Here is a 26,893-nt window from a genome sequence, read left to right on the forward strand (position 1 = left end):
CAAATTACGGTTTCATTAAATATCACGAGGATAGGTATGAACCCCTTAACCCGGGTTATTACCAAATTAATCATGATAAATATAGTTGTTGGTTATTCAAGATTACACTTTATTGTGCATTGACGTGTGATAAAACATTACAATCCAAAAGCTGCTGTATTCATCAAACTTTCCTAGAAGTTGACAGGAAGCTGTTTTAAAGAGGATACTGAAGCTTGCAGATAAATAAAAAGGGGGTATTTATATAATCCTGCTCTTGTTGATAAGGGAACATAAAGACATTAAAATTAAGTTGAAGAATTAGGTCATGTCAAGTCACTGAGGCCTCATTTTTATTGAACTTTACAGTAAAAAAGTCCCTTGTTTGATTTGGCGATCTACCATGAACACCAAAAATAAACTGAACACTTAGTCAACGCCTTAAGGGGAAGTGGTGAATGGTCTTCTTTCCTGAGCTTCAGTTCTTGAGACTGGAAGGCACAAGTCAGACGTCTTTTGAAGAATCAGTTTTCTAACGGCACCTGTTTTTTGTTGTTGTTTTTAGCAGAGTTATCCATGGATCTTTCGGTCAAATTCCTCTGGTTATGGATGATAATTATTATAATTTTTGCGTGGTGTTTGATCAGCCTGATCTTCGTCTTGATCAACAAGTGCATTTCAAAGTCAGGTAGGTTCAACCTCGGTCCAAACACACCCTATTGGTGACAAAATGTTTGCTTCCTTTTTCTCTCTTCCTTTCCTCTTATTATCCAATTAATACTACTAAATGATAAAGAAAGTGAGAATACGTTATTAAACAAATAATAGATGCAGGTCTCAGCAGGGTAAGTTTAATTTTTGAAACACCATTTATCCCATCACAGGGAAATGGATTATACAGATGTGTATTCATGTTAAATATGATGTGAACTATGGGAGTGTTTGATCCCTAGTATTAATTAAATCGCACTATTAGCCAAAATTGTATTTATCTTAAATGCTTCATACCGACAAATTATGCTCGAACATGTATTTAATAGCGCTGGAATAAGTATTGAAAATTATTAACAAAATAAGGAGAAAATGCTCTCGAAGTAAAGAAGTAGAGTATTTAACTTTGAGATTTAGTGCAATCAAAAGTAGGATGTTAACATTAAAAAATGGTAGTCAGTGTTATATAGTAGAAAGAACGTTCCATTCAAAACGGCGTGGCAGAGCAGCAGAGCGGCGGCCATGTTTATGCGTAACGTTGCCCTCGCGTTTTTTCAGTAACGACTAATGCGAACGCGGAGACTTGGAACACTACGAAGCACAAAAAGAGCAATGAATACGATTTAAAAATGTAATGCTCCACACACACGCTCTTTTCACGGCCAACACTCGACACTTTAGCCACTAGCCAGTTTTACGCTGGTTTACTGGCTAGTCGCTAATGCCTAGTGGCTAATGCCTAGTGGCTAATGCCTAGTGGCTAATGGCTAGTGGCTAATGGCTAGTGGCTAATGGCTTATTCCGCCGTGTGGAAAATGCTACTCTAGTACAAGCGAGCGGACTAGCCCTCTGTATGCTGGTCTGCTATCCTGCTTATGACGCTACGCCTAAATGCTACCTTGGTAAAAGCTAACTTACTAGGCAGATGTACAATAGTTTGCTAGCTCACTAATTTGGCCAGGCTTAAATGCTACGTTCTGCTACCGATGTTTTACGATGAATTCAACAAATTCAATTATTATTTGCTGTTTTAGATGATTGAACATTTTATTTAGATAGTTTCCTGATTGTTTAATCTAATCTTTGTAAATGTTGTAACCAATGCTGTGGAAAAATGTACATGAAAAGTGCAAAGTCATTGTTTCCTTCCGAGTTGTGTCAGTATAAAGTATCATAAAGTATAACCGTTCAGAGAATACAGTATATTTGCCACTCGAAGGAAAAGTCCAAACCATCAGCAGCTATTCAATGTGGTTACGCTAAATACTTTGAATATACAGAAAAAAGAAGTGAACAGAAGATTTAAGTTTCATTTTCAATATTATTAACTTCCTGTTTTCTGTAGTTTACTGAACAACAATAAACTTTATCACCACAAATGAAAGGCCAGAACAGGAAGAAAAACCAAACCGAGAACCCACTAGCATCCTGACAATGAATGTATTACTCTGAGGGATTTGCTGCAAAGCCAAAGGAAAGCTATTATAATTGAATGAATTGCTATTATTAGTGGCGCCCACTGGATTTGATTAGCTTAGATGAAACTTTAATGATCCCTGAGGGAAACTGCTGCAGCAGCAGAGACTGTGAGCCTTAGTTTAGGTGCTTAGTTTGTGCATAAACAGAGACAAATGTATTTGGTAATCACAAGTAGAAGCACATATGGATACAAAAAGAGGAATACGTAAAGATGAATACTGTTTGCATAGAGGTCTAGATATAAATACCATTTAATGTGCAAATGTTTATTGTTAAGTTTTCAAATAACGATGTCGTACTCAAAGTTGAAAGCAACTACCTTGTATCGACCAATCCTGTTGTTTTTATCATTTCTACCAACATGATCAGCATTTGCTAAAATAAGAATGCTCTGGTTTCCATCTTGCTCAAACATTTATTGTACACTTTTCTTATTTCTGCATTGCTTAAATGTAAATACTCGGCTTTTGTCTTTCAGAAGGAAAACTCCGAATCGCACAGAGAGCGTCTGCTGGCTTCTCCGCCAAGTAGGAAAATTTTCTCCGATTTCATATTGAATAGAAGGAAAAGTTTCACATTGAAGGAGATGCATTTATTCCCTTTGTTTGGCATGCATTATATGAGAAGATTTATACTTCATGTATATTTGTTGGTTAGATATGAAGCTTATTGGCAACATGCACGACTAATTTAGCAGGTTTTTGTTCTGATTTTTTTTTTAAAGATATAACTTGATAATTATTTAACTGCAAAGGCACAACTTCGATTGAGACCAGATCCAGGTTCCACACTGTTTGCAGTGTTGAGCTAAGCTAAGCTTACCAGCTGCTGCACCAGGCTGGAACCCCCACTCAGGTGCTATCCAGCATTCTTTTATATTACACAGGATTTTCTAGACAGTTCATCTCAGTGTTTTAATTTGGAGGATCTTTTTCTCTCACGCTTTTAAAAATCCTCAAAGAATTGTTGCTTCCATAAAGAGTTTGTGACAAATAGATGGTTCTAAGTAGAACCGTAGGCCTTTAAGAAGAACCCTTTGGAACCCTTAAGTATTGTAGTGAAGGACAAATGTGTGAATTATATCAATCTTCTCATCTGGCAAAAAAAGGTGAATAAATGTATTTCCCAAAATGTGTAAATGATCCTTGAGGTCGGATTCTACCCCCAGAAGTGTAAAACATAACACATTTCTTCTTCTCGATTCCTCAGGAGCAATCAATACCAAGGCAGCAAGTTTGCATCAGAGACCCCGCCTTTACCTCCTCGGACACAGTTTCTTCTTGCAGGCAAGAAACAAAACACGCTCAGAGTCTCTTTCCCAAATCCCTCATAAGAAGAACTTCTAGCTAAACCGGAGCGAGTCTGAAGTGAGTTAGACTGTCGCACCCCGCTGCAGTAAAATGAGAGGGGAAAACCACAAGGACACAAATCCACAGTAGAGAAAAAGTCACTTGTAGTAACTTTAAATGAGGTATTGAGAACTTCTTCCCTCACTGGTGTCGTGATGAGAGATGTGCGAAATAATTCTAGCCATATATGAAAAGTTTTTTTTTGGATAAAGGGTTTGATAAAATAATCAAGTCTCCCTTTGCCGCAATCTACCATCAAACTCCTTAAATCTAGTAATAATAAACTGCCTTAATACATGTTTTTTGTGCCAGAGGCCCAAAGCTATGAGAACATGGCTGAGGAGCACGAGCAGGACGTCGCAGACTATGAGCAGGCCACCCCAAACTACGAGCAGGACATCCAAGACAACGAGCAGGATGTCCCGGACTACGAGGACATCCCGGACTACGTGCAGGACGTCCCAGACAGGGTGCAGGCCGCCCCAGACTATGAGCAGGATGTCCCGGACTACGAGGACATCCCAGACAACGTGCAGGCCGCCCCAGATTACGGGCAGGACGTCCCGGACTACGAGCAGGACGTCCCGGACTACGAGGACATCCCAGACAACGTGCAGGCCACCCCAGATTACGAGCAGGAAGTCCCAGGCTACAAGCAGGACGTCCAGTCCGACTACCTGAAGGTGGTGGATGAGGACGAGCCTCTCTCTCGGATTCCACAGAACCCGGATCTCGATCCAGCAGCGGACAGCTTCTCCGAAGAGGACTACGACGACATCGGGGGTGAAGATGAAACCGAGGAGGACGATGACTACGACGATTTGGGTTAGGACCATGAGAGGAGTGGAGCGAGATCATTCAAGTAAAGACGCTTTCAACCCTCTGGATCAGGGATCAGAATGAAGTCCCTGGTAGGTTTTGATGTGTTTCATGAGTAAAATCGGGGTTATATGTATTAAATGGGTAGTTTAAGGACAAAGAAGAGGCAAAACACACAAGTGGAATTTAAACAAAAGGTTTGAGTTTTTCAACATTAAGTTATTTAAGAGGTCTTTCCAAAAACAATCCACGAGCAGTTATTACTATTATAGTTACATAGTTTCAATATTTCTTCATTATTGACAACATGCGTGACTCATTCTCCAGGCAAAGGCGGTGTTTTCCAGTGTGATCAACATGATTACTTCATATTCTGTGAGAACAGAATACTCGAATCTCCACAAAAAACAAACTGCCCCTTCAGCTTTGTGACGAGGCATTTTCCAGCTGATCCAAGAGGCTTTTTTTAAAAGTTTATTCAGTTTAAGAGGAAGGAGGATTTCCACAACACATAAAGGAAACACTTCCTCCGTCAGTTTATCAGAAACACTCAACATCCACATCTGGAGATACGTGGTTTTCACCGGGCAGGAAGGGGATGAAAAACAGTCATCTGAGAAGAAACTAAAGCGGTCAGCGAAATGTAGTAAAGTAAAAAGTACAATATAATTATGAGTAAGTAGGCTACATTCAATAGAAAAACTTGAGTCAAAAACCTATTGATTGGTTTAGAAAGACGCATTTCCTCCTTCTACTTTTCTGCTGAATCCTGAGGTTCAGAGACTCTGATCCCGTTTTGGTTACGACCGCCTCATCAGTCAGCAGAAGTGAAAATGTCTCCTGCTGCCAACAGACAGCACCAAACCAAACACGTCACATTTCCTGAAAGCTTGAAAGCCAAACGAGCCGCCAGGCTTAAAATAAGTATAAATTAAAATATTTTTATGTTTGTCTAGTGGTTTGTTGCTGTATTCGGATTGTACAGCTGTTAATGTTATTGCGCTTTATGAGCTTTAACTCTCCTGTCAAGGGAGCCGGGTTGCATTTAATGAATTTGAATGTTTACTGAACATGGTCCGTGCATCTAGAAGTCATGGAGTTAAACTCACAGTTGAGTATTGTTGGTGTAATGTCACTCATCATCCGTCTTATACTTTCCATCTCCCGTTTATCCAAACATTGGATTCCAAAAGGGAACAAATTGACCAAAAAGAGTTTTAGTTATGAAAAAGCACCGTTAAGCCAACCGTTTGGTGACCCACATACATAATCTCTCACACTCCGACCACATAATAACATGCTGCCAGTCGTCAGTCACTGCCTTACGTAGCCCTCGGGAAGTTTTAATGAATATAAGTGGATTTGAATGCCTCGGTTTAGGATTAAATGAACTGATGGCGCTCCAAAGAGACGATGCAGGAAAAGAAAAAGCAGGGAAAAAAAGATGGTCAAAATTTTGGGGGTAAAAACCCAGCCAAAACACAAAAGTCACTGAGGTTAAATAATGTAAAAATGTGAAGAAAAAGATGGATTTTTTCCTTTTTCACCCTCAGTCTGTGTTGGCATTGTCCACAATAATTAACTAATAATATATTATGTAGCATATGAACATGCATGAAAATGTTTTTTTAATAGATTTAACGCATTATAATGTACTTGTGAGTGTATATTTATTGTTTTTTGTGCTGTGATCAACAAATATAACCTCTCATATTAAGACATTTGTTATATTTTTGTGTGGTTCAGGAAGAGTTTGGGTTGTTCACCACATCAATAGACACATGTCTTAGAATTAGGTTATTATAAAGTGTGACGGTGTTCTTGAGTTATTGGATGTTTGACACAAAAAATGTTTGTGAAGGAAAATCTGTAATTTTTTATGGGGACTTTAATTTTGAAAAACCTAAAACGGAAGTGTAGCTGCAGCTAAAGGTGTGGGCTTGAAACAGCAAATAAATCGACAGATGGTTTTGGAAGAAAATAAACTAACTATGAAAATAAATATTAGATAGTGTTGATAGATGTGAGGAGACAATGCTGTTTGAAAAAGAGTCCGAAGGGAATATTGCCTCCTGTGCAGCGTTATCAACACTATTACAGCAACAGATAGCATACAATTTTTAAAATACCATCAGAAATGATATGCAGAGAAACAACAAACAACAGCATACCACAGTGAAAACACAAATGTACTTTCTGTTACGGTATTATTTACCTAAGCGTGAGCAACCTCACACCCTGCCTTTAAATTGCTTTAATAATAGTTTAAAAAAAATAATATAATATTGGACACACCATGATGTAATATATAGAACATGATAATAGAACTATTTATGAAACAATGACGTATTTAAGGCTACATTTTATGATGAAGTGAAAGCTGTTATGTTAACTGTTATTGCTATTGTTACACTGACCTTCCCATCTGGTCTAAAATAAAGTTTATTTAGTGTGTTTCCTTCCTCCTTTAATGTGAATGATACTATCAGAACGGTTGCATGAATTGTCTGCTGTTTTTCCTTATTATAAAACATCATTTGCACTAGTGTTTTGTCATTTATTTTGATTGACATGATTAACATGGTAAGAGAAACGAAAAAGCAAGTAGCCATCAACAATGATTGCGAATAGAAAATATTCAGCAAATAGTGCGCGAAGTTTTGTCGTCGTGAGTGTAAATAGCACTATTATAAATATTTGCAAAATGTAATGAAAAATGGTTAGGGTTAAAAATGGATTTATTTTGAAGGCGCTGGCCGGAAGTGCAGTGGCCGACGGTTGGCGTGCTCGTGACGCCGCGGCGCGCGGGGCCGATCGCATTCCGATGTGAGAAGCGATGTAACCGCTGTGCGGACTCCGCGTCTCCTCCACGCTGCTCGCGAGGACCCAACATGTCCGACCCGAAGGAGGCGAACGCTTGTCCCGACGGCTACCGGGCCCTGAGCACCGGCGAGCTCCGGGAGCTCCTACTGAACGACGACAAAATGGACCAAATCCTCCGACTCAATGAAAAGGTGAGTGAGGTAGTAACGTTACCCTCCGTACGCCCACTCCCCCACTAACAAAAAAACACACACCACAAAGCTCCGTGAGGAATTACCGCCACTTTAACGGTTTGTTAAACACTTTCTTTTGCCGTGAACGACGCGGTGTTTTTTTTGTTTCTTTTAGACTTTTACCGCTTGTGTGATTTTTTTTTTGGTTGAGCTCAGAAAACGAGCGTTTTCGTCGTAGAACGCGCACGCGAACCCGCGCCTCGCGGCTCATCGATTGTCTGCGTGGCGAGCGGTCGGGTCTCTCTTCTCTCTCCCCCCCCCCTCCCTCGTCCGGTCTGCTAATATTCGCGGTTGACGTTAATTAATAGTTGCTGAAGCGAGCTGGAACGCGAAGGGTTAATTAAATGTTGTACGAACGGGGGGAATAGTTTTAATTTCACAAGACTCCTTGTGGGGAAGGAAGCCTCGCAGCGCCTTCCCGTGCTCACCACGAACTCCCCTTAAAATACGGCTATTTAAGCGCTTCCTTCCGCCGTAGTAGCACTTTCACACCGGGTAGAAGGTGCACCGGGGAAACACCAGAGTTCTCACGGTGTGATCTTAAATTCGGCATTACTTCACTGTTCAGACCGAGACTCCTTTTAATACAGTTTGGACTTTTAGAACTGTCCGTGTCGGGTCTCATCTCCGAAGAGACGGCGGCCAGCGGAGTAAATTGTGACTAAAAGTGCAGTTTACCAGCAGCACGTTGCTTCTCGGTGTCTCGGATTAAAGCCGAAATAAGCAGGGGTCACTCGGAAGACACGTGAAGACAAACGCGTCCATGAGTGTAGTCCTCTGAGCATTGACACGTCAAATGACCCCGTCCCGGGGCTGCATGTTGACCTTGCTGACTTAAAGCCACACTGGATCGCTGTCTTTGAGACACACACACACACACACACACACACACACACACACACACACACACACACGATGTGCCAGTGGTTCCCCAAACATTTCCATGGGCCCCATTTTGATGAGGTTTGCGCCTGGGAGGGGTTGCTCAAACAGAACTCAGCTGGCTATACACGTGAGGATGGAGGAATAACAATTAAGTGTGCAGTGAAACCTAAGCTGGTGGGATGGTCGTCATCATCACCATCATCATAATCATCGTGTTTCATGTTCTCACTGTCGTGCTCCACAAAGCTCTTCATCTGTTATTCATCAAGACGCCCGAAAGCGTCCCTTGCTCACTGCTCTGAGAACAAAGGCGGACATTAGTCGTCTTCCCCCCCCCTCCGCCCTGGTTCTTGGACGCCCGGCACGTGACATTTGAAACCCGGCGCTCAGTGGGGACGATGGGAACCGCAGAGGTTGGATCCCACCAAGAGGTCATACAATACCACCCCCTCACTCCCCTCCGGGAGCAGACCAGTGTGACGGGCTGGAGAGGGAGGGACCAACTAATAATAGAGAGCTTGTGTTTGTGGCAGAGGACGTTTCTGTTGGGATGTAATCTACTGTACATGAAGAGTGAACCTCATGTCATCTCCGCTTCATTAATCCCAGGTCAATGATGAGCGCTGTGAGCATCCGTGTCTGATTTGTTGAGTGTTCTGCACTTTTAATTAATTAATAAGTTGAACACAAAACAAGCCAAATGTCGTTTTCCGTGGTATTCCCAGTTCCACGGTCTGACACAAGGGAGCATCAGGCTTTGATGAGACCTTGGGGGATATTTCACAATTTTCTATCATTTGCAGAACTAATTAATGCAAAAGCTGCAATGGTGAGCTGTAAACGCTTATATAATATCTCTACGATGTGGATTGATGCCTATTTACAGCTGCAGAGCAACGTTATTATTTATCTGGAGCAATGCTTTCTGTCCAATATTCCCTCTTCTTTTCAGCTGGGTCTCTCCAACTGCTCAATGCTCCACTGAGTTAATGAGCTTGTGCGTGTTTTCATGCAGAGCAGGTAATGCAAAGTGGGTTCAGCAGAAATCGGACACCTTTTTCTTTTTAACGTTACACGTCGGTTGATCACCTGGATCACAGCTGCTCTTTTAAACCCTTCCCAAGCGGTGAAAAGAACGCGTTCCCCTTTCACTGAAAAAGACTTTCGCCACCCGCCGGTTTTCCTCTCAGGCCGAATGTTAAATTGATTGCCTTCGGCCCGCAGAGGGCTAATTGAGCGTGAGCCTCACTGGCGATGAAAGAGAAATCCGACTTTGGTGCGTTTTTTTTTTTTTTTTTGCGCGGCCAGACACGCCGAACCACAGAGAGACGCCAACGGCGCGGAACTCCCGAGACTTAATTGTTCCCCGAGTGCCATTTGTCAGCGGCGGTAAACACTGTCAGCCCCGGCTCTGCAGTCATCACAGCACAAAGAGAGCCCCCCCCCCGCCCCCCCCCAAAGACCGCAGCAGACGTTTGGATGAACGCTGGGAAATGCAGCGACAGTTTTGACTGCTGTTTAGAATGAAGCGGTGCCTGAGATTTAAGCCCCTGTGTGTGTTTTTTTATCTTTTTATCTTGAACAGTCGTTTTTGTGGTGTCTCTTTCTCTTCTTTTTGACTACGGGGCACATTCTGCCAATTCCTCTGAACGCGACACTCTCTCACATCCTTTTGGTGACCCGTGAAATGTAAGACAGATGCGCCGCATGAGCACCGGCCTTCGGGCCCCCAGTGACTGACCGTTGAAAGAAAGCAATGGAGCAAGAGGAAGCCTCCGGCTGGGCCGGGTCGGGGGAATCCTGCAACTGGACCCGCGGCCCTCAAAGACGATTCAGATTCTTCTGTCAGCGTGAAGCTCACAAAGTGTCTTTGTGTCAGCGTTTCTCTTTACAGCCATGCTGATGACTGGAGGGAGGGGCGGTCATTTGAATAATTTATAGCTTTCTTATGGTCCGACGACGATTACCCCCTCCCCACTGCTACACATGACAGAGCCAGAGCCCCCACTTCCTCCCCCAGCAGCGTGTTTCACCAACACACACCTAGAAATGTGACCTTCCCCCACAAATGACTTTGACCTTTTTCCATTATTCCATGAAATATTAAAGGCGTATTAGATTTAAAGTACCAGTAATGTAGTATTACTATTAAGTACCAGTAGTTACACTAGTGCTGCAGAAACATGACGAATATTATTTATACTTGTTTTGTCATTATTTATATTTTTGCCTCTTCTGGAAAACCCCTCATTTTCAACCTTTTAACATAGCAAATCCATTTATTCCAATTCACTTTGATTTTAACATTTAAAAACAACTTATTGGTGGGAGGGAAATGATTCCGTTTTGAAAAGCGACATACTTTAAAAGTCTTGATGGTTCTGCGGTACTATGATCATTTAAAAGGTCAGCTGGGAGTAGGAGATTGTACTGGACGCTGTTTGGATGCCAGTGTCTTTGCTGTGTACCAAAGCTCATTCAGCAGGTGCACTTCACCTTCCCGTACAGCCCTGGACGATAAAGGAGTCCTCCTACGTTATCGGACACTTTCCGCTGGCCTTTGAATACACAGGAAACTATTTGGGTCCGGACAGGACTTCCTCCTGTATTTCCTGTGGAGGAAACAAGAACCTCTGTAACTGTCTTCCATCCGTTTATTGCAAGGCACCAGCAGCCCCGCTGCCATTAGAGAGCGGGAACATCCGCGGTTTCTCAGCTGCTTGGACCACGGACAGGGAGATTTAGTCTATGACAAACGAATAAATGTCCATTATAGTTCAACCAGACCATAATAGTCTAAACAGAGGAAATCATGTGATTGCGCATGTGTTGACTTTGTCCTTGTGCTCAGCTTCAGGAGCTCCAGGTGGACAGGGAGGCGCTGCAGACGACCAATCGGAGCCTCGCCGAGGACAGCCTCGCCCGACAGCCCCGCCTGTGCAACGGCAAAGTCCAACTGGCGGAGAAATACCGGGAGCTGTCCAACCTGGCCACCGCCTGCCGGGAAAAACGGAGTCAGCTCGGTGAGTTTGAGCCAGCGCTGATGAGGCAGCGGGGGGGGGGGGATGCCAGTGGAAGACCACGTCGAGGTCACTGCTTCCTGCGCTAGTTGTCTCGTTGCTACGTGATGGTGACGTACCCCCCCTCCTGACTGGCTGTGACACTCTGGCTTGGTGTGTGGAGCATGGGGGGGGGTGGTGTGTCTCTCGTCGCAGGAGGAGAAAAGCTTCAGTTTCTGGTCATGGGAACGAATCGGAGCATGTCAAATGCCGGCGGGGAGCCTGCAGCAGTTGTGAAGGAATGGGCGGGGGTGAAGGGGGCCTTGTGTCTCCGTGGTGCTTTCTGACGGGGGCAGCGGCGCAGGATGTCTGTCTTAAGCCTCGGCTCGCACATTTTAAGCCTTTCGGGTAAGCTTTTTAGAAATGCCTTCTCCGTGAACGGAGCCAAGCCGAAAGCAGGTGATAAAATAAATCCTGCTGCATTAATTACTGGAGGTAATGTCAACTGCTGCCTATTTATGGCTGTGGCTTGTGTGCTGCAGCGGCGCAGCGGGGGCCGGCCCCCGGGCGGCTGTAACGGAAACACGTTTTGTGGCTCAGCTGCCGGCCGGTGATGGAAGTTTGGTGGAATGTTAAACTTCCTGTGGATGTGTGCGCGGTACACAGATGCTGTCCCACCTCCCCAGAACAGCAGGATGGGTGGGGGTCTGTCCTTCCCCTGCAAAGAATCTGATTCTCATTTGCTGCAGCAGGGGGGAGGGGGGCAGAAGATGAATGGGCACGGCCTTTTCTTTGGGCTAGTAGTGGCGAGTGGGTCCGGGCAGACCCAAGTGTTGCTCCTTTACTTCCTGCTAGTTGGATGTGGATCCGTCACCACAGGAAGGGCTGCGTTGTGACCTCGCGTGTTTCTTACCGTCTACAGCTACAGTTTATCCATTCTATCAACTATTAATAGCCTCTTTTTCCATCTCTTGTCGTTCTGCTGCTAATCGCTGACATTGACTCCTAAAATCCATAAGTCTTTAATACAGCATGATGTTCATTTAGTACTGTTTAGAGTCAAATAGACCGTAAAAGAAGGGCTGCTTTAGGGCGGGGCTTACTGTGGTCGTCTTCATAACCATATCTGTACATCAGGATTCTTTTGAACTTAAGGTCCACAAACCAGTGGACCAGGTTCACATTGTGAACAGTTTTCTGTAACATTTTGTAGGAGGGAGGTGCGTGTACAAAAGCACAGAACTTTGGCGCCCAAGTGTGGTTACGTTAAGTGCTGCTAAAGTGCATTGAGGGAAGAACGGAGGTTTTGGTTAGATGTTAATTAAGTCAAGCCACGGTTACATTTTTCAATGTCAAAACCACAATCTTTCCCAAAACCCTAACGAAAGACTTTAAGTGCCTTTTACAATTTAATAAAAAATAAATGTTTGCATAGAAAATTCTGAGACAGTTGAACTCTGAGCAGAACTCCTGTTTGTACTCAATTAGAACTTAAACATCAACCTTACACATGTTGACTGAAAACTTAAGGATTACTTCATAATCGTATAAATCCTGCTGTTGTATTTGTAAGAGGATGCTGTAGAATCAAAGATACGGGTTGTCGGTGAACATTTTGCAGATAAGATGCGTTAACGTTTTATCTTCTGAAACCAAACCAAGAGATGAAAAGCAGAATTAGGTATGTATTTATTTAGCCTCAGGCCTGTTTGTAGTGTTTAAACGGGTTGACAGCTTCAGATCCCATGGAGATATTTTTAGGACCGCGACGGCGCTATTTAAAACACACCGTGTCAGATATGGTGTCAGGAGCTGTGAATCAAAGGGTACCAGCTCCTCTCGGCACTAATACAGTAAGAAATGTTAACAGTAAATAGTAAATCTTTGTTCTTGGTTAGAAGAATGCTCAAAACCACTGGCACACGTCTGATGCCAGTCCAGTGTATTTATACATTGGAAAGTTATGATTGTGGTTTCCAACCCACAATACAAGCCGCTCCAACGTTAGCATGGCTAGCCAACTAGCCTACGAGCTAAACTTTACTGCAGCTGGACTTTGACGGCACCTTTTGTCTCTTACAGTCCTTGTATTCTCCTTCGATTTACACACAGGACGTTTTTGTGACAGAATGTGAAACATTGAACTTTAACCAGCCGCTAAGTCCTTCACACTCCCACCACTTGAACGGGTGGCGGTCAGCATGTTCCATCCTCCTTCGGGTCCGTACTCGTCCCGTCTCCTCTTCACACTGCTGTTTGTGAAGTTGGGCGCGGCTCTTCAAAGTGGGATTATGGACTTGTTTGTTCCCTCTAAAGCAGAACGGCGTGAATGTGAGACGAGACGTAGTAACAAAGCTTTCCGTGTGGGACTTTCCAGATTCCCATTTGAGTAAAAGCGCTGTCACTTGTGGGTTCGAAGGCTGTATACAATCTGAATGTTTCTGTCTTTGGGGATGTTTTCGATATCCATGAGGCGCTGTGTGGCCGGCTGAGACTCTTTGTCTGAAGGGTAGAGCGGTCATAAGAAAAGTCTTCAACCTCAAAAAACCTGGGGTTTTATACACATTGTAGGTATTTTCAGACATGATTGTCTGTTTGCAAAAAGCCGTAAAGTGTTGAGTGCAGATGTGACAAATGTAGTTTTAAACAAAATACTTTGCATCTTTTATGTCTTTTCTACATTATTTAAATTGGATAAAATACTAGAATAACAGAAGCAGATTTCTAAAAGGCAATTTAGCTGATATTTCATTTGCGATATGCCTAACTAACAGCTTTGCAGCTCTATTGTTACTGCTGGTAAGAAGTGTTTGGCCCACACAACTTTAACTTCCCATGCTGAGCGGACCAGCTGCTTCACAGTAGGGCGGCGCAATTAATCCCAATTTAAAAAAAAATATGTAACTTGCAAAAAGTCTACTATTTTGTAAATCACAGGAGCAGCAACTTTGCATATAAACATCTTCAAACATCTTGATTGTGAATCTGAATGAAGCGCAGTGGTTTCAGACTATGTCTACAGGTTGGTTTACCTGTAAAATCCTTATTTTTTGCAACTAATGTCTTAGTTAAAGCGATTACTGCTCCTTTACTCTCTTCAACCACAATTTAGATATAATGTCATTGTCCTTGATTGTGTAGGATTTTATTTGTGGGGTAAAGCGTGAAACTCGACCCTCTCTTTACCAACAAAGCAACGAGCAGTGACACGGATGACGGACTGCAGGGACCTCGGTTCTCCTCTCGGGGGGGGGGGGGGGGGGTGTAAACATATTTAACGATCGATTGAACATCAAGCTGTCGGAACAGCTCTTCCTCCTCGTAGGAACGTGGTTTCTGGCCTCAGGTCTTCTCGCCAGCGTTAATCACCGGAGCTGCATCGAACCGGCCGGGGACGAGTTCCTCAAACCAGAGGCGGGAAGAAAAGGAAGCTCCATTAAAAACTAGATGTCATTGCTGCCGCATTCAGCCTCCTGAAGGACAGCGTTCCGCTCGCTCTGTGACGCCTTGTCACACTCAAAGCCTCTCCGGTCCTTTGTGCCGTGACGCGACGCCGTGTCAGCGGAGGCCAAACACGAGGCCACAGTGCCGGGGGGGGGGGGGGGGGGACGTGCAAGTAATTCAATCGCTGGCTAATTTTCAGGCCGCCTATACAGCAGCCATCTGTAATGCCGTGACCCATTTTACAGCACTTATTCAGGAGTGTAGCGCTTGCGGTGTGTTTTGTGTGCGTATTATTATTATTATTATTATTATTATTGACTCAAGGCATCGGTTGTTTCCAGCTGGAGCTCCTTCAGTGCGCTGCAGTGAGATCTCTCAGCCTTTTGATCGAGCGAAGACTATGTTTGGGGGGGGCGGTCAGGCGTTAAACGTGGAAATCTGTTGTGCTGGGGGGCGAGAGCGGGAGGGAGGCCGCTGATATCTAACCGACGTTGTTTGTCATTCCTGGGTATCGACAGACCGCCGCGCGCTTCTGCTCAAGCGTGAAAACGTCTGTCTGAGTCGCCTCTATGATAAATGCTTCACTCGTAATCAACGCTACATGAGCGTCATGAGCTGCAGTAATGGACTAGTCCCTCAAATGTAACATAAGTGTTGAGGTGAACGCGCCTACGAGTTGATGTGATGTGGGCGTTAAACGAAACCATTCTGCCTTTCTTTTACGAATGAACTGGTGATTCTCAGTGTGTGTGTTGTGCACGGTTGCTACTGTATGGAAACAATAGAACCGATGTGTAGAATAAGCCTCTGATGTCAGAGGTGCAGACTGCCAGTGTAACGCCACGCCACTCAACCGTCCGCCATGTTTTTTTCTTTCGTTCACACGCGAATCACAACCAAACCAGTGAGCTGTGGCTGAGGGTGTGGTTGCAAATCGCCACACGTCCTTTAATCATCCTTTTGTAACGTTAAATGTGCCTTTTATAATGTTGTTGTCACACTTTCACCATCTCCACTCAGATATTTAAATAACAATCAAAAGGGACGGAAGAAGTCGTGTAAAGAAGTTGGAACTCTGCCTTCCTTTTGTGTCCCTCCCCCTCCTCAGAGCAGGAAATTATGACTTCAACTGCCCCCCCCCGTCCACCCTTCTATAGTATCCATCCCCCTCACAGAATTATTTCATGCACCAGATCACAGAGGAGACAGCAGTGATTACAAGAAGTAGCAGAGCCTGAATCTGTTGAATAATTCTTGTACTCTACCTCCGGGTTCAACATGTCTTCATCAGCTGCTCGGCTCGCGCTTTGACTGCAGCTGTCGAGGCGATTAGTGTTTCCCTGCCGCTCCTCCGAGAACCCGCCGGACGTTTGGACTCAGGTGGGTTTGTTTGTTGGAGAAACCCTGCACGACTCGATGGCCAGGGGGGGGGTGGCGGGGGGGGGGGCTAGTTCCTGACTGCTGGTCCGATTCATGTTGTCGTGGGAACAGGCGCTTTGATTTGTTTGTTCTGGTCTGGAGCCGCGGATGTTATTACAGTTCAGGGCTGAAATATCAATGGAGATTCAGTTCAAAGCAAGAAAATAAACCAGGGATTAAAGACTGATATTTTACATACAGACATATCCAGCGCAAACTACTTTTCCAACGACACTGCTAAATTCCAATATATTTTGATTAATCCACTTATGTGCATATTGAGGCTGCAACTAATGAGTTTTTTAATTACGCAATACAATAATCTTTAAGTTTTGTAAGAAGTCTTCTTCACATTCACTGTTGAAGCAGTTTGTTCTTTACCAAAGTAATTTATCTACAGCTGCAATCAGTGATTATTCTTACTCCAGATTAATTTTAGGATCATTTATTCATTATTTTGATATAAAATCTCTAGTGCCAGAGAGTTTGAATATTTAATGTACTTTTATTGAATGATGGTTGTTTTTTTATGTCCTCATTCACCCATTCATACACAGTCACTCTCATTCACGCCATGCGCGAAAGACGATTCTCCCACAATCTGCCCTTTGGGTTCATCAACCTTTTTATCACGATTGATGCACGCATTCATCTGAAACCCATTATTTTCAGGAACCGTCTTCGGTATCGTCTCTGATAATCCTCAGAAGAGACGGAGGACTGAGGAAGTTGTCGGTTGGTCCAACCGTCCGTTCCATATAGTTCAGAATACGTTTGGTTTTATCCTCCGCCTCCAAGTCTCAGACATCCAGACGGGCTCTCGGGTCGCTGGCCCAGTCCCCCCCTGTTGGAATGGAACCGGCTGCCGATATATATACGTGTTTGTTTCATCCATAGTTTTCTATTGCATCAAATCACCACTGAGGCTTTCAGGGGCCGTTATGGCGACGTTACACATTCGGGTCTAGTTGAAGGAAATGAGGACGTATTTAATCAATTTACACATTTACACAACAATGGCCTCCTCAGATGTTTGGATTGATTTGTCAGTGGTGCTTAGACCTCGTACGGCCTTTCGGTCTCATCGTCTCATGTCTGCTGCTTCATCCCAAAACGATTCAGGCTGTGCCTGCCTCCAGGTCCAACCCCCCCCCCCCCCCCCCACCACAATCTTTACCCTTCACTTTCCCCACCTCAGATGTAGGTCACATACAGCTGCTGCGAGGATCATTTCTTCGCCTGGCCGTCACCTCTCATTAAACCTACATACGCCGGGTCGGGGGGGGGGGTCACGAATGATGTCGTCCCTTAATGCACGTCTTTTCATTTACATCCTGGTGACGAGCGGGGAGCGGACATGTAAAGCGGAGCGATGGATTATTATTGCTAAAGGGCATTGTAGGAAGCAGAGCGCCCCCCCCCCCCCCCATCACCCCCGCACACCCGAGGCTTTAGAGTTATTGGAGTCACTACTCTGACCTTTATTTGCCCTTTAGGCTCAAGTGAACCCAGTCTGATTTGTGAGAGGGGGGGGGGGGGGCTGTCACAGCGTCTCTTGGAGGGCAAGACACACTTTATGGTCAGCTGGGTCAAGCTTGTTCATCCTGGGGAGCAACCACAAGGGGGGGGGTTACATGTTGTCTACGCGCTGCAATTTCATCCCTAAGACGAGGCCCCTAAGCGGGCCTCCCGTATGAAGCCATGTGAGAGTTTGTTTAGTCGGTTGCATGATGAGATGAGATGAGATAAGATGAGATGGCAGGAGATCAGTCTTTTATTGCTGCAGGGGAAATAGAACCGAGAGAGAAAGTGAAAACGCAGACAAGAGGCAGATAGAGCTAAACACAAATGAGACAAATATGTGTCAACGCCTTAAATTCCTCAAGAGCTGCCCCTCTAAACGTCCTTTTGTTTTATTAAAAGTACAGATGTTTATTCCATCATTTGCATTGAGACGATGAATAGTTTGTGTTCAGCGTGTTCACCTCTGAGGCCCCCAGGGCTCCCCATGAGAGGGTTTTCAATATCAACAAGGCTTTTGTTTTAATTTAACTTCAGTCAAATCCCTACTGAGAGTCCTTCTCTGTGTATTTTTGGCCTCCGTAGTGTCAACATTGGGATGTGGGAACGTGGAGATATTGCTTAAAGATGATCGGACAGGGTGGACCGACTTCTGCATCGCAGCAACAAGACGCCGCCCGTCACGGCGTGCTGGCGTGAAGTCGGTGTGAGAGCTGCTTCCAACGCGTCACGGCCCATTACAGGCTCTGTGGTTTTGGGAGCTGGCTGCTTCCTTTGTTTTAATAAGGCTCATAGCGTTTAAAAAACAAAAAAAGATCATTAATCATTTGGACGTGGGCACAAACACCGAGCCGCCGGGCCTTCTCCATGAGGCTCGATGACAGAACGCCTGGATAATTTACCGTTTGTTTAGGTTTTACAGGTTTATTGACTGCAAACAGGCGTGAACAAATAAGTGATGCATCTGAGTGTAGATGGCAAAAACGAGACATGGAGAAAGGTTTGAGTTTTGGTGGTTGAACTAAAACCAGCGTCTCAAAATAGTCAAAAGTTGTTGTTTTCATGAAGCCAAAATCATTTTCTGTGCTTCCCCTGGTCTTTCTCTACAGTGACTCATTGGTGACTCTTTTGTCGTTGCAGGGACTCGCGGCGAGAAACGCGGGCTGCAGACGGCGCAGAGCCTCCTCCAGGAGGAGGTGGCTCGTGCCGAGGAGCATTCAGAGGTAAGAGACCCCCCCCCCCCCCTCCCCCCACCCTTCTTCAGATCCGGTCTTGCGTCACTTCGGCAGCGCAGTTGTGGGAGATTCTTTTAAAGCCTGCAGTCATGACGGCCCACCCACTTGTGTGCAATCTGATCTGTGCGTGTACACACAAAGCATCTGAGAGCTGCTAAGCTCCCACCGCGGCTGCCTCCGGAGGATTCCCTTCAGGCTTTCGGAACAGAAGGCCGACGCTCATCCTCTGCGTCTGCGAGGCGCCGTTAGCTCGGGGAGACGCTGATGAAGTGGCTCGAATGAGGCGCAAAGGAAACTGCGTCTGTCTGTAGACGGATGAACCGGTGCCGTCAGGTCACTGCACAACTCCAATGCAATGGTAATGCTTCACACCCTGTGGCTGCCGCAAAATTACGACAAGTTGCTCTTCTTCTGTGTCAGTTTACGGACTTTTTAAAAATGGCTGTGGTCAACGTTCTTACCTCAGACGCTAAAGGTTCCTTCAATAAAAAGGAATGAATTGGCGGCCGGCGTAAACCGCTTTACAAAGAGGAGGCCACTGAGCGCAGACTAATATCTGGCAGCAGCCGCTCACACGGTCTCCTGTCGGCTCAGCTGTCAATCAAACGTGCACAAAGTCCCGCCCACTCGGAGGTTCAGAGCGTGTCAGATGCTTCCCCAAGGATCTTTTCTTTCATTCAAAGCACTCTGTCAATAGATGATTTTCTTTGTTCCACTTAGGCTTTCAATATCATATGTGTACAATGCTCTGCAAACCCATTGAAGCCAACTTCACAGCGTGCCCCATTTATCTTTTCTTAATCTTCAAAAACCATTGCGTGCTATAACAAGCGGCGCTGTCTCAGTCCTGCATGTCTTCTCGTCCTCAATCAGGAAACAACCCCCCCCCTCCCCACCCCGGCTCCGATCAATGCCTCCATGATTCATTAGGGCGTCTGTCCCCCTGATCGATGAAGCAGCGGGGTGCACTCGGCTTGTGTTGGTGCTTCTCATCACCCACATGAATCCACTTTAAGACTTGCATCCAACTGGGTCTGTGTCGACCTGAATCTCTCTTGTGTCTCTTCTTCTGAGACTCTTGTTCTGATCTCATTTGTTAGAGATCCAGCCCCGAAAGGGTCGTTGCTTCAGTGGCAGAGAAAAGAAAAAAAAAATCCACTTTTTTATGACAAGAAATGCAGCGGTTTCTAATCCAAAACATCTATCGGAATTCACAAAGCAGTAATCACAGCAGTGCCACTGCAACCGTGAAAATGTTGAAGAGCGTGTCTTCCCACGGCCTCGAAAAAAAAGAAGGAAAATCTCCCTCGCCCGATCCCCCCCCCCCCCCCCCTTAAGAACTCGCTCCCGCTACCTCCATGAGGGTTTAGTTCCATTGTCAAATTGTGAGTGTTTGAGGGCTCTTCATGAACCCTTTCTGTAAGTCGGCATTAGGTGCTGACTTTGCCCAAGAGAATTACCCACAAGTCATTGCAATGTGGCATTAAAAACGCCAAAAGCATGGCCACGTAAAAAGGAGGACGGCACACGTTATAAAATGAATAGTTAAAGATGGAAAAAAACACCTCAAAGTGTTAAATAAATACCCTCAATTGTGAATCGTGCGGTGACATGTGTCAGCTGGGGAGGGGGGGGTGGGGCTCAGGGTTTAAGGGGGGGTTGGGATCAGGGCCCTGCCTTCTGCCCCCGGTGCCTCAAGTCAAACAAGGCTCCTCGTTGGGAGGATTCCTCGTCGGGTGAAAACACGAAAAACCAAAATGCGACGAAGGAGACGCAGCTTCGCCTCCAATCAGGCGAAGTTAAAACGACCTTCTGGCTTTTCCTTCGTCTTCGTCACACGCAGCAGAGAGCCGGTCGGGTTTTAACTCGCGGCTCCGCTGTCTCTGCGGAGGCCGGCGGATCGATGCCAAGAAGAAGAGACTGAAGAGGGGAGGGGGCTGCTGCCAACGTGATGTTTTCTCTTTGTGGGTTTGTTTCTGCAGACGCACGCATGTACAGAGAAAAAAACAACCTTCAGAAAACCAGGAGCGTAGATTCTATTGATCACAAGAAGCTGAAATATAAACAAATAGTCGTGAGCTGTTAGTGAGGATTCACATTTCTGTAAATAGTAAATTAAACTACTGCACTAAATCCGGAAGTTTAAAAACATTTTACATTATTGATCAGAACAAAATGTCAAAGATAAACGGACGTGGACGATCAATGTCGTTGTTCATCTGTACTAATTTCTACTCTACAGTGTTTTCTTTTCAATATCAATTCATTGAGTGAGTAAGCGATGGGTGACATGTTATCGGTCCCCTCTGCTCCACATCGAAGGTCCTCTTTGATCATTTGAGCTCCTCATTAAACAGCTGTCTGGATCATGTTTCTTCGTGTCAGAAGCGTCATTCAACTCAGCTCTGTGGTCTCACCTGCTGAACTTGAGATGATCATTCATGCATTCATTCTGTTTTCATCACATAAACCGTTTGCAGCCCGGACAAACACGACGGTGTCACATGACCCTCATACTGCGATCTCCTCACCGCCTCCCAGCAGCTTTTGGGACACACTTTGGACTCCTCGCCCTCACGTACAGAGCACTACGTTTTCATGGTGGTTACTCCACCCCCACTCACCCTCATCTTTTAAGGCAGCAGCTTCTGAACCGTTGAAAGCTCCGCCCGCATCGCTACGCCTCGCAGATCTGTGGACGTAGTCACTCAGCAGCTCTAAACGCACCTTTTTAAAGTGCCGTTTCTGTAGAACACATGTCCTCTCACTGCTTTTAAACTGTCTTACATTGCGTATTCCATCATGTCTGTTATTTATTGTCCCTTTTGGTCAGAATGTTTTTCTCTTTGTGCTTTAAAGGGAAAAATCAACATAAAGTAAATATTCTTTGCTGTCCAGATAAATAAGTGTTTAAGCATTAGAAGAATGTAAATCAAAAAAACTAATACTCAGTAAATGAATCAATTAAATGACTAAGTATGAATCAGCAGATTCAAAGTCAAATCAAGACTTGGTTGTGGCTTTTTGCTTCATCGTGATTCTATTTGACACACACACACACACACAAACACACACACACACACACACACACACACACACACACACACAGAGCATTTAAATTAAATTAGCGTTTTCCGGTAACAGCTGCTGTGTGTGCGTCCTGAGGTTATTTAACGACGTCCATGCCAGATGGAGGAACTCTGGAGTCACAGTGGGGGGGGGCACGCACGCAGATGTAGGAACAACAGGCTCGACCAATCACAATCTCCAAGTTATTGGAGAGAAAGAAGAGTGACGGCGTTGTGAGTAAATAGGCGTTTATTGCTTTATTAATGCTCTGAATTTAGGTTCAACACTATTGGAGTAGATCTGGTGGTATTATTTTTATTGTCTTGTTTATTTAAAGAGTTCCATCTTTGAGCGTCAATGAGTCAAAGTGTCGCTCTTAGTGACGCGTGGCTTCATTGGTTATTTATTTTGACTTAATCCCACAAAACCCATCCTGCTGACAGCGATGTGTGTTAATCTGATGCAGAAAAAAGGCCCCCAACATGATTTTCTAAAATCTACAGTGAACTACGGTTTAGCCTCGCAAAACATAAAACTACTATTTTTGAGATATGCTTTTATGAGTAGAATAGTAGACGACAAGTCTCCATTAAACTGTTCCCTCACACTATCGATGTGTCTGAGGTTTCACGGTGCCCCAAAACAACGATTCCATCCCTCCTCACGGGTCTCACAGCGATCATTGAACACGTCTTTGTCACGCACCTTTTTGTGTTTACAGTCAACCATGAAATGTGTTCCTCTAATCCGTTAGCCCGGTTACGTAAAACCTCATTTACATGACGCCCAAAGAAATCTGCCGACAGTGTTCTATCCGAGTGTAGACAGACGCGCTATACACTGTTTCCTCTCCCGGGGTGTAATTAAATGACCATAATGGGAATAAACCCTGTCTTTTCAGTCCGGGGCCTATAAACCCAAATCCTCCGCTGTGTGCAGTGATCGCTTCCCAAATATAACCCTCTGTCCTCGTTCGGGAGGCGCTGCTCACGTGCTGGGAACGCACACAGACGGATCGCTGGGCTTTCAAGCGCCGCCAAAAGTAACCGTTGCATCACATAGAATGTACTTGAAGTCAAACTAACACCCCCCCGAGCTGATGAAATCCTCCTCGTCCTTTCAGAGGCGTTGTGTTTGCTCGCTGTTCCACCCTTTTTGTGCGCTGATGTGCGTTTGTTTGGCTTCACAGGAGCTGCTGGAGAAGTTCATGGAGGGCGCCGCGAGCCTGGACCAGTTCCTGGACTCCTTCCAGAGCTCCAGGAAGACGTACCACGTCCGCCGGGCCCAGGCGGAGAAGATGCAGGAGGCAGCGCGGGCCAAGCGGCCGGCGAGCAAGGCCACGGGGGCGGAGGAGAGCGGGGGGGTGAAGCGGGACTCGGAGCCGCCGCGGCCCCCCAACGGCTTCGTGGCTCAGGGTCCCCTCCGCGTGTTCCAGGTCCGCTACGGCCTCACGCCCGCCATCCTCCTCCCCCACTACCCCGTCTCTCCCCCCGCCTCGGCGCCGTGCTGCGCTCCGCCGCCCGAGCCCCAGCCGGGCCACGCCCACAGCCACGCCCACCTCCTCAGCAACCCGATCCCGGGGCACGGCCAGCCGGTGGGCCTCAGGGTCATCGGACAGTTACCGGGCGGCTGGCCGGCCAACGGGAGGCCGGTGAGGATGCAGCAGCTTTACAGGCCCAACCCTCAGCAGCCGGAACCGCCGTACCGATAAAGCTCCGAGAGGAAGAGGAGGGAGGGGGGGGTGATGAAGAGCCGCTATGACACGGAACCAAACAGTGACTGTCACAACCACGCGGGCCAAGACTGATCCAGAGTCAGAAAGCGCCGCGGACATATCTGTTGTCCATCTATGACACACACACACACACGAGGGCAGGACGAGGGACCCGCACACTAACAACCAATCGCTGATCAGGCCTCTCCTTATTGTTGACGATGGAAACGTATGCAGCAATCTGCCGGGCTGATTTTTGGCGTTTGGGGGGCTTCTCTCCAGCGTTGCCGTGGTGATTTTTGGCGTTTTGGGGGGCTTCTCTCCAGCGTTGCCGTGGCTACGATGGCCAAGTGGAGCCAGCGGAGACGCCGCTTCTGTCCGAGCGTCATGATCCGAGCTGAAGTTGTTCATCATTCGGGTCGGAGGCTTTGTTCTGGTGGCGTTTGGTGATGGTGTCGTGAGGTGTGAAAGCCTCTAACGGATCCTTTCATATCGCCGGTTTCCTTCTGCTCGGACACTTTGACTCACTTTGAGTCAAAGCTGAGATTTGATATACGATTTGATAACGAAGCTCACACACCCTTTTCAGATTTTAATTATTTAATTATTATTTTTATATATCTATACTTTAAAGGGCTGTGAAGCTCAAGGTTGTGAAGCACATCTCGGTAGGAAAACGGAACAAAAAGGATGTCCTTGTTCAAAGAGGCTTTGAGAGTTCAGACGGCATCAAGAAAATGATGCTTTTAATATAAACTCATCAAACCGCAACATTCACACCAGATCATCAATGCTGATGATTACATGAAGTTTTAACCAAAACCACCGGAGAGAGGGGTATTTATTCATTATTCCCAGAACATAACCTGCCAACCCCCCCCCCCCTCCATAAAAAGCCTTCTTGTGCAATTTCATCAACAGTGCTGGAGCTCACATGATTTATTTATTCATGTAAATCCCATTTTAAACGGCTGACTTCAAAGCTTCTTGTTTAGCGTGGATAAATGAAGAGCCCCCCCCCCCCCACCCACCCCCCCATGAGGATGAAGTTTGAGGGGAATTTCATCTGAAAATGAATGGAGACAAACACAAGGTTTGCCCCTCTCTCCTTTTCAAACATTCACCCAAAGGGAATATCTCTGGATTGTAGTTTTAGATTTTTCTCATTAATAACTCATTTAGCAGCTTGACACACACATAAGGAGCCTTCAGTGCTATAACAAACATCTCTTCACACTCATGTTCTGTGAAGAGGAGGAATGTGGTTCTGTTTTATCTTTTCATATCTAATAACACAAACTAACTGCTGAGATCTGTGACTGAAGCTACCAGGCTAAAAATAACTTGTTATCCAATATGTAATATTGAACTGAAGCATCAGCAGCTTATGGAAAGACGAGAATAGAAGCTGCTATGAAAGATTTTGGTAAAAGAAAAAAACAGCCTTTTCTTCTTCTGTTTTTCTCTGACTTCCTATTTATTGTGAGATCTTTTGGTAAAGCTGTTGTCTGTTGCCACGTTCACAGATCTGTACAGTGTTTTTAATTAAATTATAAAACAGATTCTTGTATCTTGAAGTGTGAAAGCACCCTGTTCTCACTGCGAGGCATCTAGGTAACATACATGTATATAACATATATTTTATTTTATTCTTCAGCCCTACTCTGAACTTATTTTTTGTTTTTCATAACTTTATTTTTTAATTGCATTTAAGTTTGACTCTAGTCTGACTTCTTATTCTCAGGGTTTATCCCAGCAGCCTTTGCTCCCAGATGAGCGCTAAAGAGATAAATAGAACCAGTTAGCGTCCGCTCCATCGGTACGGAGACGAGCCAATGGAACGCAGTCCTGTTGTCAGGAGGGAAATGTCAACTTGTGGGAAAATTCTGATCTTTGACCTCGTTACACCAACAAACAAAAAAATAACAAGGCCGACGGCTTCGTTAGCTCATAAGTGGATTACTGGTGTCCGGATGACGATAATTAACTGAATCAGAGCTTAATGGTTTACAGCAAGAAAACCTGAATAAGGCTGTTAAAGGTCCTCGTTAAACCATGCTGACGAGCAGCAAGAAAAACAATGCACGAAGACACGTGAAGTGTCGGGATAGAAATATAATGTGCACTCAATGTATTTCTATAGTACTTTTTACTCCGATATTTATTTTGTCGGAGAGAGTTTTTTATTTGACTGCGGGACATTTGATGTGAAAGTAAAACAGTGACCCATTTTAAAAGCTGAAATAGTTTGGGTACATTTAGCTGTTTCAAAGTATCTGCATGTGGAGGAACAGAAGACCATCGTCTCCCTCGCTGTGCACTGTTGGTGTTTTCACACAACGACGAGGACCGTGGTCACTTGAGACTCGTCTCGTGAAGTCTGTGGAGACGCCGTTGGTTGCCGAATGAGACGCGGCCGCAACGAGCTGTGACGGCGTCTCTCCGGAGCCAAGCTAATATCTGCTGACGCGTCGTCAGGCTTCCATGTTTCCCAAAAGGCCGCAGTGGAGCTTTGGAGTGGTGTCGTTAAAGATGGGGACTTTCCCCGTGGAGGCTGCAGCGAAAAATAAAACCATTTGATGAAGTTTAATATTTGTTACTTGTTTTCTGCTCTTTTTTTCACACGGAGTCAGATGAAGCTTCACAGTGAGTAAAGTGGGTTAGGAGTACACGGAAGAAGTCCGATGTGCCTCAGAGCTCAGCAGCAGCATCGCAGAGAGGAATAGAATCAATAACGGCAAAATGGTTTCCCAACATGTGGGTCGAGTCCCCACGAAGAGGCCACAGGAGCCAGTTTGAGGGCGCCAGAGATAATTAACAAACATATCCAATTTTTTACGGTCTTCATACTTCCTGCTTCGTCATTTATATGGATGATAACTTTCCTCCGTGGAGGCCAAAAGGCTTTTATTTTGTGCCCACACTCTCAAATGTGAGCGAATTTTTTAAAATGCTTCGTACAGTTCATTTTTAACAGATTTGGGTTCAATAATTCATGTCATTTCGGGACAACGTTATGATCGATTGATGATGTGAGAACATATATCTGATGAAGTTGATTTATTCCTCGGGGACATTTTGAACACCGGCCTCTAATCACGCTAAATTATTTATCTCAATTACATTAGTGCGGCTCCTCGGCCACTAAACCATCAACACGATGAATATTCGGACTGGCTGCGGACCAGCTGGTCCACCGTCTGAACATCTGCTT

At 45.2% G+C, this 26,893-nt stretch overlaps 2 protein-coding genes across 2 annotated transcripts; both read left to right on the forward strand.

Moving 5' to 3' along the window:
* The first annotated feature begins 476 nt into the window (after window positions 1-476).
* On the forward strand, window positions 477-4,802 carry LOC119215960 (probable DNA-directed RNA polymerase subunit delta). Its single transcript, XM_037468540.2, has 4 exons — window positions 477-667; window positions 2,648-2,696; window positions 3,379-3,455; window positions 3,831-4,802. The coding sequence occupies exons 1-4, from the start codon at window positions 556-558 to the stop codon at window positions 4,346-4,348; spliced, it is 756 nt and encodes a 251-aa protein (XP_037324437.2). The 5' UTR covers window positions 477-555; the 3' UTR covers window positions 4,349-4,802.
* A 2,313-nt stretch (window positions 4,803-7,115) lies between these two features.
* vps37d (VPS37D subunit of ESCRT-I) lies at window positions 7,116-25,249 on the forward strand. Its single transcript, XM_037468040.2, has 4 exons — window positions 7,116-7,351; window positions 11,130-11,301; window positions 18,802-18,884; window positions 23,155-25,249. The coding sequence occupies exons 1-4, from the start codon at window positions 7,229-7,231 to the stop codon at window positions 23,674-23,676; spliced, it is 900 nt and encodes a 299-aa protein (XP_037323937.2). The 5' UTR covers window positions 7,116-7,228; the 3' UTR covers window positions 23,677-25,249.
* The last annotated feature ends 1,644 nt before the right edge of the window (window positions 25,250-26,893 follow it).

The sequence above is a fragment of the Pungitius pungitius genome, chromosome 16 (genome assembly GCF_949316345.1).
Source record: "Pungitius pungitius chromosome 16, fPunPun2.1, whole genome shotgun sequence".
Classification (NCBI taxonomy): Eukaryota; Metazoa; Chordata; class Actinopteri; order Perciformes; family Gasterosteidae; genus Pungitius; species Pungitius pungitius.